This window comes from Tripterygium wilfordii, chromosome 15, assembly GCF_013401445.1.
Source record: "Tripterygium wilfordii isolate XIE 37 chromosome 15, ASM1340144v1, whole genome shotgun sequence".
Classification (NCBI taxonomy): Eukaryota; Viridiplantae; Streptophyta; class Magnoliopsida; order Celastrales; family Celastraceae; genus Tripterygium; species Tripterygium wilfordii.
In genome coordinates this window covers 1,716,847-1,734,011 of record NC_052246.1, presented here as the reverse complement: position 1 = coordinate 1,734,011, position 17,165 = coordinate 1,716,847, and the positions used below count along the sequence as shown (strand labels likewise).

The 17,165-nt window shown below is 39.0% G+C and overlaps 4 protein-coding genes across 5 annotated transcripts; 2 read left to right on the top strand and 2 right to left on the bottom strand.

Annotated features, from left to right (window-relative positions):
* The first annotated feature begins 311 nt into the window (after nt 1–311).
* On the top strand, nt 312–4,138 carry LOC120016268 (toll-like receptor 3). The gene is made up of 6 exons (XM_038868955.1): nt 312–628; nt 962–1,116; nt 1,433–1,650; nt 2,037–2,646; nt 3,227–3,715; nt 3,843–4,138. Exons 1-6 carry the CDS (start codon nt 447–449, stop codon nt 3,920–3,922), a joined length of 1,734 nt encoding a protein of 577 aa, XP_038724883.1. The 5' UTR covers nt 312–446; the 3' UTR covers nt 3,923–4,138.
* Nucleotides 4,139–4,303: 165 nt separating this feature from the next.
* LOC120016264 (pentatricopeptide repeat-containing protein At4g21300-like) lies at nt 4,304–7,946 on the top strand. Its single transcript, XM_038868950.1, has 2 exons — nt 4,304–7,415; nt 7,508–7,946. The coding sequence occupies exon 1, from the start codon at nt 4,738–4,740 to the stop codon at nt 7,198–7,200; it is 2,463 nt and encodes an 820-aa protein (XP_038724878.1). The 5' UTR covers nt 4,304–4,737; the 3' UTR covers nt 7,201–7,415; nt 7,508–7,946.
* A 376-nt stretch (nt 7,947–8,322) lies between these two features.
* LOC120016265 (protein KINESIN LIGHT CHAIN-RELATED 3-like) lies at nt 8,323–11,928 on the bottom strand. 2 transcript variants are annotated; one of them, XM_038868951.1, is made up of 3 exons: nt 11,823–11,928; nt 9,258–11,318; nt 8,323–8,819 (listed from the first exon to the last, which is right to left on the bottom strand). In XM_038868951.1, exons 2-3 carry the CDS (start codon nt 11,261–11,263, stop codon nt 8,609–8,611), a joined length of 2,217 nt encoding a protein of 738 aa, XP_038724879.1. In that variant the 5' UTR covers nt 11,264–11,318; nt 11,823–11,928; the 3' UTR covers nt 8,323–8,608. The 2 variants fall into 2 exon arrangements, with proteins under 2 accessions (XP_038724879.1, XP_038724880.1); XM_038868952.1 differs by having other exon boundaries at nt 9,258–11,308; nt 11,823–11,925.
* A 192-nt stretch (nt 11,929–12,120) lies between these two features.
* Nucleotides 12,121–16,164, bottom strand: LOC120016269 (serine/threonine/tyrosine-protein kinase HT1-like). Its single transcript, XM_038868957.1, has 3 exons — nt 15,128–16,164; nt 13,269–13,724; nt 12,121–12,577 (listed from the first exon to the last, which is right to left on the bottom strand). The coding sequence occupies exons 1-3, from the start codon at nt 15,485–15,487 to the stop codon at nt 12,323–12,325; spliced, it is 1,071 nt and encodes a 356-aa protein (XP_038724885.1). The 5' UTR covers nt 15,488–16,164; the 3' UTR covers nt 12,121–12,322.
* Nucleotides 16,165–17,165: the final 1,001 nt, after the last annotated feature.

Sequence of the window (17,165 nt, the reverse complement as noted above, 5' to 3'; positions counted from 1 at the left end):
AAACTCATCTAGCAGGCCTCCGACACTCAAGTAACTATTAATCTATCTTTTCATATGTATGATTGTTTTTGGTTTACTTTAATCCTTTAAGTTATTTTTTTTTAATTTAGATCATATGTATCTTTTGTTGAGAAATATTTTATAGTTGAAATCAAACTTTAAACGCACAGATGCCTAATCCATCTAATTATCAATGGAATCATCTCTCTTGATAATTTACATTATAGAGTGTGCTGTTAATTTAATTATTAATTTGGATATTTATTTATACTAAAGCTGGTGTGACTTTGGCACCATTTAATATTACAAGAATACCAATCAAAACAGGGCCTGCGCTTTCTCATCCTGTATACCAAATTACCAGTTATCGATCATAAAAAGCGCCAACTGAGATCGGAGAAGAAGAAGAACGAGATACCGGGAGAGTGTTCGGAATCGTAAGAGTAATGGAAATCGGGATACAGAGTCGATTGGTGCAGATGTGCATAGAAGCTGCCTGTGAAAGCAGGGAGACCGTGGAGAAATGGAGGAGGCAGCGAAGGACTCTCGAGCGCATACCCTCGCCTCTTGCGGATGCGCTCCTTCGACGGCTCCTCCATCGTCGCCTCCTCTTTCCTTCCTTGCTTGAGTAATCCCTTTCTCTTCTTTTCTGATTGGTAATTGGTTCTCGAGAAATTATGGAGGAAAATTGAATTACTTGAGTCCACTTTGTAGCTGATGAGACTCTTATCATTTCTATAAATCATTGAAAATTGAAATTCTTTCATACAGAAGGATCGTGGTTTTCTCTTCCGCATTCCTGAATTGCAGATGTAAAATTTTGTTCATGTCTCTTATGCAAAATATGATGCATTTTTTTTTTCCCACTGATGGGCATCCAAACAGGCCATGGGATTCATTTCCTAGTGCTTTACTGGTTGAGGTTTGCTATGGTATACACTAAACTGGTTTGCTCTTGTAGAGCTTTCAAATATACCGTGGAGATGATTGATCTTGGAGGTGAGAACAAGGTGGATGCAGAATGGATGGCATATTTGGGAGCATTTCGTTACTTGAGCTACTTGAATGTTGCAGATTGCCATAGAATTACTAATTCAGCCCTGTGGGCGCTCACTGGTATGGTTAAGTGAATATTGCCGAGTACCTTACATGCTAATGATAATAGTAAAAGAACATAACTTATCAACAAAAAGAAGGAAAGTGACGAATCTTTTGCTCGCGTTGCTTATTGTTCCATGCTCTACGTGGCTATATTTGATTAAAATTCAAACTTATGTGCTCAATTAACTCATATGAACTTGGCATCAAAGACCCATAGACACGAACAAATCATTTTTCTCTGAACTTTGAAGTGGTCATAGACTCTACAATGCTAGTCAAAATAATTGGAAAGTCTATCACTTCCTCACGTGTCAGGTATTTTCTGATTTAGGAATGACCTGTTTAAGGGAGATAGACATTTCTAGATGCATGAAAGTCACTGATGCTGGCATCAAGCATCTCCTCTCTATTTCAACTTTGGAAAAGCTACGTATTTCAGAAACAGGCTTGACTGCAGATGGGGTTGCACTCCTTTCCTCGCTCAAGAACTTGTCTGTATTGGACTTGGGTGGTTTACCTGTCACAGATCTGGCATTGAGTTCTCTGCAGGTGCACCATCTTTGGTCATTTATGCACACCTTTATTTGATTGTAGTTTTCACGCCTTTAATTTTTAGGTGACTGCATGCATCGCTGATTTCTTTCCCTGATTCTGAGAGATTACCCTGTGATGCCTCTGCTTCCCCACTCTCTGTTTCGCGCTATATTTAAAGTTCTTTGTTGTTGGATTTGATATTGTGGTTGTTTTACAATCTGTCCTGTAGATTCATTAATATTTTACGGTTTTGATTGTTGCTCACTACTCTGTAATATAATTGTTATTTTCTCAATTCTTTGGTTACAATATGGTAGTTTTTGGAAGTTTTCTTTCTACCTTTTGTATAAGTTTTCATCTCTAGTATAAGGTCTCAGAAAATGTGTGATGAATATTTCTAGGTGCTGACAAGGCTCCAGTACCTTGACCTTTGGGGAAGTAAAATATCTGACAAAGGGGCTTCTATGTTTCGAACGTTCCCTAAATTGAGTTTTCTCAATTTAGCTTGGACCAGTGTGACCAAGGTGCCAAATTTGTCGTCTCTTGAATCTTTGAACTTGAGTAATTGTACCATTGACTCATTACTTGAAGGGGATGGTGATAAAGCTCCTTTGGTGAAGCTTATTCTCTCTGGATCCACATTCATAAATGAGGCCCAAGCATTTTTATACATGGAAACAAGTTTTCTATCCTTTCTGGATTTATCGAACTCATCCCTTCAGAGATACTTCTTTTTATCTCATATGAATTGTCTGACACATTTGGACGTGAGCTCTAGCATGATGGGAGATGATTTGCTTGAACCTGTGGCATGTATTGGGGAAAATTTGAGAAGTTTAAATCTCAGGAAAACAAAGGTCAGTTCTGCTGGAGTGGGGATATTAGCAGGAAATGTTCCTAATCTTGAAATTATATCATTATCTCACACGCTTATAGATGATGTTGCCATTTCATATATCAGCCTGATGCCTTCAGTAAAGGTTATTGACTTGAGTCATACAAACATCAAAGGTATGGAATCTTCTATAAGTTTGATTTTTATCATGTTTATTGGACCTTTGTTTTCTTATATCAACATGCATCAAATGAGAGGAGGGAAGGCCTGCAATTATGTACTTCATGGGCTGTATTTATGTGTATGTGTTCCTCTTTTGCACAGGGGTAGCATGATCTTCGATTCTTTTGTGCAACTTTGCCAGAATATGTATTATATGACATGGTGTTCATGATCTGACCACTGAATATAAGTACAGCATTCATGTAATGCAGTGTATTCTCCCTGTTGTCTTAATGTTTTAGTGGAACGAGCAATTTGGCAGAAACTTGTTCTCCCTTTTGTTGCATTTGACTTGTGTTGAGATATCATAGAACATTTTTTAGTAACTAATTTAACCTAAAGGAGACAAGTTGGTTATAGTTGCAAAATTTTTTCAGGGCCGAGTCTTGCAGAGTAGGTTTTTTAGGAAAGCACTAGTAGTACTACAAGGCCGTTCAAGCTTTAAATTATGAATAATTGTTCTGGCCAATCAATAAGAAGTTCTCTATGTTAGTGTTTGCATATATGTATTACATTTCTGTGTGGGCTTTACAGGTTTCGTTCATCAGGGAGGCTCTGAGCCAGATTCATCGCTACTGGCACTGCAAAGTCTTAACCATTTGGAATGTTTGAATCTGGAGCAAACCCAAGTCAGAGATTCCGCTCTATGCTTTTTATCAAGCTTTCGAGAGTTGAGCCAATTATCTCTAAGAAGTGCTTCCCTTACCGATGATTCGTTGCATCATTTGTCATCTCTAGCAAAGCTGATAAAACTTTGCATTCGTGACGCCGTGTTGACAAATTGTGGGTTAGATTCCTTCAAACCTCCAGGAACACTGAAAATATTGGACCTGCGAGGTTGTTGGCTGTTAACTGAGGACGCTCTCTTTTCATTTCATAAAACTAATCCTTTAATTGATGTATGGCATGAAGTTGTCCGGTTCTCTCCATCAAACCAAAACCCATCTCCTTCACGGAAATCTTCGAGGAGTTCTCAAGTAAAACAGAACCAGGGAAACTTGTCTGTGTCTCAATTTTTTGTCGGTAAGAATCACTTATTCTTAATCCCTTTTTGCTTTATAATGACTAAAGAATACTCAAATGTGTTTTTACTAGCTGCAAGTGATCTATTTCCCTCTAATGGAATTTGTTCTCATGAATGATGAAACAGATCAAAGACTGAAATATAGTAGAGAGGAGCTGCTTGCGCTTCAGTACTCATCATTATCTATTGTACGCTCTCATACTTGAGGTTTGGTAACACTGAAAGAAACAAGCTGAGGAGGACTAGCCACTCTTTCCATGTGGTATTCAGTTGTGATCGTGTCTCGAATTGTCGTCATTATTTGTAATAATGGCTGAGAGTCGTTTATTGTTTTTTAATTTGCTTTTTGAATGATGATTTAATTTTGGGAAATGAATGGAGGGCGATGAGAATCTCCGCTGATGTTGCATTTGGATGGAAAATTGAGGTTTCATTCCTTTCCACCCTTAATTTCACTCTCCTGGGAATAATTATTGATACATGGCAGGAAATATCAAGAGAGCATCCGCCATACATCAAGAATTATTCTCTGCATACTCTTGGATGGGTTGGTTGGCCATGCTTGATAGATCAAGAACTACATCACCCAAAAAGAACATCAACATAACATTGAAGTTGAACAGAACGCAGGTACTCAACAAGTTGATCGCCGAGAATCGCTGGTGTGGATCACGGTCGGGGTAGGAACGCCGAACGCGCCGTTTTGGTATGAGGCCCAAGACCATAGGCCGGGTCATGAAAAACCCATGTTTTAAAGGGGAGCTTTTGTAGGCCAGGGCCATCTTCCTAGCCCGCCCGTCATGAACAAGTAATGCCCAAATGGTTTGGCCCATTTACTTAGCCCACCTGAAAACTGGTTTGGCATCTGCTGAGAAAAGTCGGCCCTTCACCGGTTGAATCTCTTCAGTCTTATCAACTCGATCCTCGGACTTGCTGGAAGCCCCGTTAATCTTCCTTTATCAGATTTGGAGACGGGGCGTATGAAGGTCGGATATGTGACTTTCTTTGGCAGGAGTTGAAGATGGTGGCTGCAAGGTTCTTCAATTCACACCTGCTTCATCGGCATGGCCATGTCCCAGAACAACAAGACAAGCTGACACTATTTTCTCAGGTGTCTCTCAACTGCAGGCCTATTAGTATTTCCAGAACATCTTCAATATCATTCAGCGCTAAAAATTGCTTTTCTTCTTTACAATTACCTGAAAACCCATTTCAAAAGCCAGTTCCTGGACGGGATTCTTCGTGCGAGGACTCTGTGATCAATTTATCTTTCGCTTGTAGTAAGATTAGAGGGTATGTAGATGATGCATCCTTTGAAGATGCGATAAGGGTTTATCTTTATATGCTTAATCATGGTTTTCCGCCTATTGAATTTCAATACTTCCCCTGTTTGATCAAGGCGTTTGGAGGGTTTAATGATGTAGGAAAATGCAGGCAGATTCATGGGCATCTGTTGAAATTAGGATTTTTGGCAGATGTATATGTTGTAAATTCTCTTTTGGGTGTTTACTGGAAATGCTGGGCAACTGAAGATGCAACTAAAATGTTTGAGAATATGCATGAGAGGGATTTAGTTTCGTGGAATACTGCCATCTCTGGGTTTTGTCAATCAGGAGATCATGTGACCTCATTGATGATCTTCAGAAGAATGATCCAGGAATTTACAATGAATCCTAGTCGAGTAGCTTGCCTTTCAGGCCTTTCCTCATGTGCTTCAGTTAATTCCTTGATCCTTGGGCGTGAGATTCATGGGTTTCTTGTCAAAACTGGATTGTATGTTGATGAGTTTTTGATTTGTGGATTAATTGAAATGTACATGAAATGCGGGGTTATAAAAAATGCCGAAAATATTTTTCAGGGCTTTCTTAATGAAACATCAAAGAGAGGAAATACGGTGATTTGGAATGTAATGATATGGGGCTATGTCTCCAATGGTCATTTGTCAATGGCAATGGAACTATTTATTGAGATGTTGGAATTAGGAATTAATTTGGACTCTTCAACAGTGGTGGCTCTTTTGGTTTTGTGCTCACAGTTTTCAGATTTGAACTTTGGAAAGCAAATTCATGGATTGATTTTCAGCCATGGAGTAATGAATGATGCAAGAGTTGAAACAGCTCTTGTGGAGATGTACTTTAATTGCGGTGCTCCTGAGATTGCTTTGAAAATATTCAGCAAGTCTCAAAATCACAATGCGATAATGTGGGGCACAATGATCTCAAATTGTGCTCAAAATGGTGATCCCAATAAGGCACTGGAATGGTTTCGTAATTTTATGTTAGAGTGTGGCTTCCCGGATTCTATCATACTTTTGGCTGCATTGAGGGCTTGTTCCTTGTTGACTCTTAAGCCTCAAGGCATGGCAGTACATGCCTTGGTTGTGAAAACTGGGTTTGATTCTGATGTTTTTGTTGGTGGTGCTCTAGTTGATATGTACGGGAAATGCGGAGACATGGAATCTGCTCAAGACGTTTTCCAAGAATTATCAGCCAGAGATTTGGTCTCTTGGAATGCCCTAATATCGGGGTTTTGTCAGAAGGACTATGCCGACAAAGCTTTGAAGGCACTTCATGATATGCAGTCTGAAAATATTAAACCCAACTCCGTAACTGCTGCATGTCTTCTCTCTGTTTGTGCTCAGTTGTCATTGCTGTACCTGTGCAAGGAGGTTCATTGCTTTTTACTACGGCAAGGGTTGGGATCCAATATTCTTGGTTGCAATTCTCTAATAACAGCTTATGCCAAATGTGGGGATATAAATAGCTCACAGAAAATATTTTATAGAATGCCCACAAGGGATAAGATATCATGGAATTCAGTTTTATTGGCATGTGGCATGCATGGCTGCACTGATGAAATGTTTTCTTTATTTGAAATGATGAAGAAAACAGGTGTGACGCCTGACCATGCAGCTTTTACAGCAGTGCTTTCTACTTGCAGCCATACAGGGGAGGTTGATAAGGGATGGAAATATTTCAATAGTATGGTGACAGAATATAAACTTGAGCCTGCCGTTGAACATTATACTTGCATGGCTGATCTTTTAGGTCGAGCTGGTTATCTAAGTCTAGCATATGATGTGATCAAGACCATGCCTTGTGTGCCTGATGATCGCATATGGGGTTCACTTCTTGGATCTTGCAGAAGTCATGGTGACACAAGGTTAGCAGAAGCTGTGGCAAATCACATCTTCAAACTTGATCCGACAAGTGTTGGCTATCGGGTAGTCCTTGCAAATTTATTTGAAGATGCTGGAAAATGGAGTGAAGTTAGTAAGGTTAGATCTGAAATTAAAAAAATGGGACTTAAAAAGCAGCCTGGATGCAGTTGGATTGAAATTGATAACAAAATTCATGTATTTGTTGCTGGTGATTCTTCACACCATCAGTCTGAGGAAATATATGCTACAATAGAGAGTTTAACGCTAGAGATGGGAAAGACAGGATATATCCCGTTTCTGCAATCAACTAACATTGTATCTTAGGGGGCTTAAGATGAAGAAATACAAGTCAATTGCAATGAATTGACACTCAATCTATGGAAAGACTGGATTACTTTTATTAGGATATGCGAATTGCTAAAGTGATCAAGAACCGAGATATGCAGGTCCAACAGCATGAATGCCATCCGAGAGTTCTTCTATGATGCTTCCCCATTATGACCATCCCTTTCAAGCCGATTTGCTTATCTTCTATAATGGTAAGTTTTTCTTAGCACTCTGGATGCTTTTATTTTCTTAATTAATTTTACTGCAGGTTTAGCTAATATGCTCTTAGCACAAATTATTTTAGAGGTAAATTTGACATCAGTCGCTAGCCACAGCTTGAAACTACTGAACATCACTCATCATTAGCCACAGCTCGTGAGAGCAGAAAGCCAGCCCGGCCGCTGGTAATGAAAAAAATCATCTGAAGACACGGCAGAACATAAAGGCTGTATAGCAGGCATTGAAATGGTGCTTTGCTGCTGAAGCAGAAGAGTACAAGAGCCATCAGCATATATATGAAGACATCATTTTTCTTCCCATTCTCTTCTCCCCTTGAGGTAGCAACTGTATGGTCTTGACCTGATTGTTTGTGGGACAATTTGGTTCCTCTTTTGTATGCCAGTAATTGTAATCATATGCTTGGTAGACTAATGTTGTCATTCTTACTGAACTACTTGACATTTCATTTGACTACAGAGCATAATTTTGGAAATTTTAGAAGTTTGGTTTGTGATGAGGCTTTATGGCATGCTTTAATAGGTTCTTTTTAACTTTTAGAATCATAAACTATAATTCAATCATAACATAGAAGACAAGATTGTTGAGCTATATGTGGCAGGTAGCATAATCAACAAATCAACAAAAAAAGATTCAATCTCATTGTAATGAATTGAATGGCTCTATCAGCACCCAACATTTGATAATTAATTGAAGATTAATATTTGACTGGGACCATCAATTAGAATTGAACAATCACTCTTTAAATATATGGACCTTCAGAAAAGGATTCATCATCCATCAACCAACAAAAAATCAATTCATCATCTCTGAATAATAATAATACTACAACTATTTATCTTACCATCATCAACACCAATATCTCAAACCCTTACCAACTTCTCAAAAGGATAAAAGAATTTTAAGCACCATTGTATAAAACGCCTGGAAATAGTATAAATATGAACAAAATAAGCATATAAATTAACGGTACAATCAAATCCCCCCAATGCAGTTCTTTAATTGAATCAACACAAGACCCTCTCCTCCCCAAGCCCCCAAAAGGGGAAAAAAATAAATCAAAATGATAAATAGCTATTGCTTTCATCGTATTCCTTTCGCATTCTTTCCTTTTCAGGGAGTCCTATAATACACCATTTTTATCTTTTAAGCATGTACGACTACCTTATTATACCTTAATGCCATTGCTGTTTGCACCATGAGAATTAGCATCAAGGAGGGTCTCTAGTGATCTGGCCCTTTGGCTTCGAACTCTCCCTGTCTCTTTCAGTAACTCAGCCAACCTTCTTTTTTCGTCATCGACTTCAGGATTTGCTGTCCCTAGCTTCTCTTCCCTCATCCCAACAACATGCTCCAAGATTTCAATTGCCTCATCCAACCTGTTTAAAATTAAAAAGTGATTCATGCATTAGTCCTCGTATCAATTCGAAAGGTTTATAAAGACGGCCATTTTTCCTTAACAACAAATACCCATAAAGAAAAGAACCCTCCGACACACTGTAATTTCAAGTTTCGCCATCTAATACTAAGACAAAAAAAAAAAGTAATGCAAATTACAGCATATACTTTCACTCTGATACCAATGTCACCCATGCCAAAGTGAACGATATCATAAAACAACTCCAAAAGGAAGTAAAGAACACTTTGTCTGTATCTGGAGAAGGCAAGAGGACCAAAAAGGAACTCATAAGATGCATAGATGTTCAAGAAAACAAAAAGAGGATAGCGAATAGAGGGAATCAGACATTATATACAGACAATTCAGTGAAGGAGAGACCAAAAGGAACACGAAAGGAAAGATGATAGAGGCTGCATACCTGCCAATTGCGTCATAGGTGCCAGCAAGATTGCTGTATACCCCAAGAGTTTCAGGGTGATGTGGTCCATACTCTTGCTCCAAAATACTCTTGGCTTCTTCGAACAATTCTACAGCCTCACTTATCGCACAACGCTGTACGCATGCAAGCCCCATTTGGTTAAGAGCAATGCCAAAGAAGGCAGATTTTTTCTCGCCCTTTGCACGGAGCTTTGAAATTGCATTATTAAAGGAATTATAAGATTCAGAGTAGTTCCCCAGCATATAGTACAAGACACCCATTTGGGCTTCAATTCCAGAAATTGTGTTTTGCTGACCAGGTGCATCATTATATATCTTCAGTGACTTCTGCAGCATCGCGATTGCCAGCTCAAGTTCATTCACTGATTCATATATAGTGGCAATATCAGTAAGACCACTTGCAATCTCCTCTGGAGGGATCCCAGGCATGGGCTTTTCGTAAATTCGAACAGCATTTTCACAGTAAGATTTTGCATCACTTACTTTCCCCGTTTTGTTATATAAATCAGCCAAACGAACAAATACTGACCCAACAGTTGGATGATGCTCTCCTTTGGTGGTCTTAAAAGAAGTGAGTGCTTTCTGATAAGCAAAAATAGCCTCATCATAGCGAGACAACGATAAGTATGTGTCCCCAATGCTGGAATCAACAGAGGCCACTTCCGTTTCCTGACCATTAGCAACCATGGCCATGCTGGCTAAAACAAGATGCTCAAGAGCAGCCTCGTGATCTCCCTTTGTTTCACATATAAGACCCATGAGCCTCCGATCTGCAGCCTCTTCAAGTGAAGCGGGTGAACCATTCTCTCTATGAATGTCAAGTGCCATCTGGCAGAGCTTCTTAGCCTCATCAAAATGCAAAGCTTGCATCTGAGCTTCCGCCAAATACCTATAGGTCTCACCAACTCTAGGATCCATTTCTCCAAGAACTTGTTTCTGGATTTCTAGTCCTGTAATGTAACACATTATTGAATTCTCAAGGTGGCCCAGCATTGCATAGGTATCACCCAATTGCATGTGACCAGCGAATTTGGCAAGGGCATGCTCTTGGCCTTCCTCAATCACAGGAATCTCAATTGAGTGCTGAAGAACTGGAATTGCCTCATCATACTGACATAAGCTACAGTATATTGCTGCTGTAACATGCAAACACATGACCAATTCTAAACTGGGTTTTCCATTTGCACAAATTTCAAATGACTTAGCTGCTCGAAGAGCTAACTCAAGAGCCTTTTGAGCATTATCCCCCAATGAAATCAAATCCCTCGCTTGCTTAAGTAAAAAAGGGCCAAGATCCGGATTATCTAAATCATCAGTTCCGTTCTGTGATTTCTGAACTCCCAAAGGAGGATTTCTTCGCTTCTTAAATGAAGCAATCCCAATGTTTGATTTTCCTAAATTCTTACCATTCCGGTTATTAGTGGGAGGTTTCTCTGGAGGACTTTTCCCCTTTTTCCCCTTAGGACTCAACTTTGATGATACTTCAGACTCCATTTGCAACTGAGGGGCTGTCTTTGAGAGTCCTGAAGAAATGGATTTTGTACTTGGAGATTTGGTATTGTCTAAGTTCCCTGACTTCTTACCAACAGACAAATTTTCCCTGTTGGACGGGGAGTTGCTTTGACTATCATCAGCAGGTTTTTCCCCCACTTCCTCTTCCATTATCTCCACCTCCCTCCTTTCTCCCCTCACAAGGTGATGTAATTCTGAATCAATCCTGGACTCTTCCCCATCAGACCCAGCTCTATGCGTCAATGGTGATTGATCAGAGCTCTGCATGTCACACACGTTCTCATACAGCTGCTCAATAGATGGCTCCACCATTGCATCAGGGAGACGAGGGCCCGCACTTTGAGGGCTTTGAGGACGAGAAGAACTTTTAGGATACTTGCATGAATCTGAATTTTCTTTACCAGGTGCAGAATTTCCATTCAATTCATTCACGAATCCATCTCCATTGATCCCTTCCATACCAATTCCAGGCATATTTGTACTCCAAATGAAAATGAACTCAGAGATGAAAAAAATTATCTGCAACAGGCTAATCCATAAACAATTTTCAATTACGCCATTTTTGCAAAATATCCGAACAAGTAGATAGTTACAGAAAATTTCCATGTTGTATGTAATCTTGAGGAATCAATATTAGCCCAAACTTATATGAACAGCAACGAAAAAGAAAAACAATATTACAACGAAAGTCAAATCTTCAACTTGGAAATGCAAATTAAAGTTTCTGATTTTACATAAGAAATGAATAGCAACAAAATCTCATGAGATATCAAAATTCACTACCTTTGATTTACATCGTCCATAATCAGTTCAGTTACATAGACCCATATGGCATATCTAATTCACCAATAAAAAAACACATACTAACTATGGAAAATATCTCAAGACAACAAGAAAACCCTCAAAACCCACATATAATATCACCCAAAACTACAATAAATCGAATGTAACAAACAAAATCCACAAGCAATCCATCCCTCAAACTGATCCAATAGCAGATAAAAATGGTTGAAAACAGAAGATTTTACATTACCTCGAAAAATAGCCATGAAAGAATAGACCGGGTAATTTGCAGAGATTGAGATATTCACGTCCACACAGCTAAGAGAGAGGGAGCGAGAGAGCATACCCTTTTGTAGTTTTTGTGGGCTGTGTATATATAAGCCCCGAATTGAAGAAGGAGAAGAAGCAGGGGTAGATAGGACAATTACACCCTTCCATTATAAATTCTGCTGCAAAATTCAATATTGTTGGGTGGAATGTTAGAGTTGTGATGGACAGAATGTCAATCTCACGAGGTTTACTTGTCTTCTTTTACACTTGAAGGATAAGGTTTTGTGACTCCATTTTGATGTCATCATTTTTCATCGTATCATATTTATTACGGCTTTCCATTGTTCAAAGTAGAAACGCTTGAATAACCCAAAGGGAAAAAAATACACAGGCTCAATCGACCTATTTTGCAAAATAGATGGTTTATTTTGTGACTTAGTCCTTTATTTAAACCTAGACATGGAAAAGAATATGGTACACTTAGTGTTGTAGGCTTTTGAAGAAGCTAGACCGGCTAGCAATACATGTAGGTAAGCATCGCGGAATCGCAAGATCTGAGGAAGGTTTGTAAATAGAAAAAAAATCAGGATCCTCCTCCAGGGATTCAGCATAAAATTCCAAAAGAAGAATTATCTCATCAAAATGCGGTCGCCTATCCGCATTGCTTGACCAACACCGGTTAATGAGTTGACGAAAGGCCACCGGACATGCTGGAGGTAATGGTGGTCTTGCATTCTGCACAAGTTCATTTTTTGATTAAGCTACATATCAGGAAGGACTGGCCGACTGAGGACGAATACAGAAAAAGCAGTTATACATTCCTGGAAATATAATCGTTTATACAGCAATGCCAAAACAGCCTGTTCTCACATGAAAATGTAACTATGTAACCCAAGCACAGGCAGTTAATAATAATTGTGTATGATGCCACCCTTTCCGAAAATGGAAGTGACTAGATAGCAGAAAGTAGATGCATTCCAACGTTAGAACTTACATCGGACAAAATATGGTCAAAACGATTCATTTTTCAGCTCTATACTGAATGTTGTTGGTGATGTAGTCCATGGCAAGCTATATATGAGCAGGTAAAAAGCCCCGCTGCTGGGAGAAAATAATGCTGTGAGCTTAAAGAACATTGAGTTTGCAAAAATCCGACACATATTCTTACATAGATAATTTGGTTAAGGTTTTCCATTCTCTCTTCTAATTTAGTTTCCGTGCTTTTTTTTTTCTAGTCTGTTTTTTTCATAGTGTGTTCTATGCAATGATCTCCCAAACACCTTGACAAATGATAACACACTCGCACGAGGAAACATGAGAGGCCCGAAATGCAAACGGGTCAAATTTGGAAACTAGCGGCACAGGATATATTGCAAGTTTTACCATCATAACTGCTGATTAAGTTCAATGAAACAGGTATATTTACCTTATGAGAGACTGCAAAAGCAGCCTGTTCTGGAGTCATGTTGTCGAATGGTGTCATTGCAGTCAAAAGCTCCCACAACACAATGCCAAAACTGTAAACATCAACTTTCTTGGTATGGTGCTTCTCTTTGATCATTTCAGGAGCCATCCAACGATATGTCCCTGTGAATCCCTTCGCACTACCACATTGAGATTCCAAGCATGAGATACCAAAATCAGCGACCTTCACACACATATATTCATCAAGCAGCAGATTTTCTGATTTTAGGTCCCTATGAAGTATTCCTTGTGAATGAAGATATTGCATACCACGAGCAATGTCAAGGGCTAACTTTAGAACCAGGTTGAGTGGAACTGAATGTGGCTCTTGGTGGTGGAGGTATTTACGCAATGAACCTCCAGCCAAATACTCAGTGATTATACAAAACACGGGAGGTTTCTTACAAGCTGCAATAAACTGCATGAAAAAGGTAGGAATGATCAAAGAGACCAGGGAAATAATAGGAAAAACCAAGAAATTCCTATGGACTTGAATGTTAAACAGAGTTTTACTCTTCGTTTCTTAAGACAAGATCACATAAGTATAAAGCACTAATTCGATGTTCCGATAAGGCTCTCTGCAAAACCAGCTATGTCAAAATGGGGAGGGGAAAATTCCCCATCCAAAGCATGATGTTTATAAAATAAAAAGCAGCAGCTATATCTATACATCAATACTCGGAATATTTCGAGTAAAAGCACTTATCCAGTAATCTGCACTCTAATTAATTTAAAGCATTAAGATTGTTGAGGATGTGTGCAAATCAATGTAGTTGCTGCATCATGAGTTGTCTGTCTCCAAGGCAACCAAAACACAAGGCTTTTTTTATCCTTTTACACATTGACATAATACTCCACCATATCTAATATTGATCTAACTGAGAATCTAAAGCAATGCTAAATGTTTGACTAGTTTGTCTTTATTTCACATTCTTTATCTTAAAAGCATGGTTCCCTTTTCTCTATTGTGAACATGAAAAGTGGGATTTTCTTGAATTTGGTACCAAGGAGAGCCTTTCGAGCACAAAAGCCATTAAACCAAGTAAAACTCTATAGAGACATCATTTTCAGAAGGACAAAAAAAAAGTGAGTATCTTTCCTTGAAAAGGAAAGTCATTACAACAATCCCCAATTTTCTTTACATTATGTTGAATATGCACTATACTCTTCTTTAGCTTTCAATCTATGGTACCTCACCAGGTCCTAAAGAAGGAAAACAGAACATTGACTTCAAGGCCAAAGGAAAACTGTTGACCATAGCAATAATGAGAGTTTGCAGATCAGATTTGTCTTTGGAAAACTGCAAGAACGTGGATGGAAGCCCCACAGCTAGCAAAGTGAGCAAAAACATTGAATGCAAGTGGCAGAGTGAAAGAGTAGAAACAAGAAATATTGCACATGGACTATATGTAACTGCAGGACATGATGCACAAGCACTAATAAGTACTAACTTAAAGTATTTCTTCAACACCAGAAAACATGAAACTTGGAGTAACTGAAAAGCATCTTCATAAGCTAAGCGTTGGGAAATCCAACCGAAACATTAAAAACTAATATTGTTCGCTTTGAGCCAGAGTCTGCATGGTTTTATTCTTTGGGGTGACAGCCTTGGTTATGTGGGAGGGAGTGGAGCCTTATAAACCACTCGACTGGTTTATGTCAGATCTTGACAGTAAGCAAAACTGAATGTTTCTTCATAAAAAATTTAAACAGAAAATGAGAAAATCAGTCAAAGAAAAAAAGAACTGAAATGGACCATAAAGCCTTCTCAAAGTTGAAAACAGAGCAACAGCAAAGATTGCATAAAGAAAATGGGCTTACAGTGATGATATTGGGATGCTGCAACCGAAACAACAAGGCGACCTCTGAAGTAAACTGTTTATCAAGCACAGCAGCCAAGTCTACATCCTCCTCAGGCTGGCTTACAAGCTTAATCGCAACATCTCTCTGTTTATATATCCCTCTATAGATCCTACTATGCCTTCCAGATGCAAATTTGTTTCCCACTAACAGTTGAGACATATCTGCACTCCACTCTTCCTCTCCTTCTCCCTTAATCGCTGCTCCTGGTGACACCAAATATTTTGACCAAGAAACAGCTCTGTTGTACTCTCCCAGAGACAGCCTCCTCCCGGATTTCCCATTGTTGGAGATTTGTCTAAACCAGGGAAAATTCTTCATGGGTTTAAACTTTAAACCACTACTTGACAAAAACCCAATTCAACTTCTCAAACCCCAACAATGAACCAATAAAGTTCCCACCTTTTTATGGCTAAGAATCAGATTGCAAGTAAACCCAACTTTAAAAATTTGAACTTGATAGGTGAAATGCGGTCGCTCATTCGAACTACAATTATAAACCCACGAATTGGAACACGGGTTTAAGCTTTGGGGTGTGGGGAAGAGAGCAACACAGAGAGAAGGAAAAAAGTTAATTTTCTAATTGGAGAAGGTTGAAGCTACAGAATGGCGGTTGGAGGGGGAAAAACCAGCTCAGATGAGCTTCTGAGGGGCATGAAGACGCTTGAATGGTTGTGTTGGTGGTTAATACAAATAATACATTATGTATTGTACTTCTTGTTGTCTTGCCTGCATTTCTAAAGTTGGGTTAAGTCCTTGACGCCAGTCATAACGTGCGAGGATCCACTTCTTAGGAGACAAACCGGGTCTTCTGACGTTCACCAATGCCCATCTCGTTCCTTACGTACCCTTCACTTGTGCTTGTAGTATCCAAAATGCCATTCTCTGCTCCTATCTAAGGTGTCTGCACATCCATGGAGGCCATTTAGGTCTATCAAAAAGATAAATAAAACGAAAAATAATAAACATCAAACTAGTTGAAATCTCAATTATCCCAATTGTTAAGTTATACGCACAAGATATAATTGGATTCTTCGTAACTGGAATGGAATGCGAGTTGTTTGGGATTTTTGAATAAATAAAAAGAAAAACAGAAGTTGCAACGGTAGACTGGTAGTTGCTTTAGTTGGGGCCCAACAGCACAGGGTGGTTAATCTGTGGGTGTGTTGGACAATGCCGTATGATGTGGTTCTATTCCGTATACGGCCTCTCTCTCTCTCTCTCTCTCTCTCATCACATCAGAAAACGCACACATACTTGTCACCGACATGTGGCGCAAGCTCCACCCCTACAACTCGGCTTTCCATGTCGTTTCGATCTCCACCACCCAACATACTGTATATTGCTTTGTGTTCCATTGTTATAGGTTTCAAGATTAATTAATATTAATGGTTTTCTTTGTAACTTAAAAAATAGTTGGTTTCATTGTTGGGTTTCTTTGTATCAATGTCCTAAAATGTTGTTTACATCTTGTTAATATTGTTAAATTTTTCTAGCAAGGGACCCAAATATTACGATTTATCCAATATTTGATGGAAATAAAATAGTTTATCGGTGATTGAATCAGAAAACCGACTAATGATGCCAAGAATCACTCTCTAATGTTTTGTTGACATGTGTCACCGAGATGCGGAGCAAGATTTGGCCGAGGTGTCGACCAGTACAAATGGCACCACAAGGTACACTATCCTGAAAACCCTCAGGTGACTAACAACATGAGAAATCAAAGTTTTAATTAAATCAAATTGATATTAGGAAAGGAAGAAAATTTATCCACCCCCGGAAAATTTTCTTAAGAATCATGAAGAAACATTACTTACTAGAATTGGACTACCCGCAAGTCAATATAAAAAGAGAATCTTCACATCAAGTAATTTTAAGTCTTTGACTCCGACACTTTTTCATTGCTTGCTAGTTAAAGGGAGAGTTCCGAGTAGTAGGACACTCTCAACTCTGGAATAACACGTCAACTAACTTGAAGATTAGTTGAGCAATCACT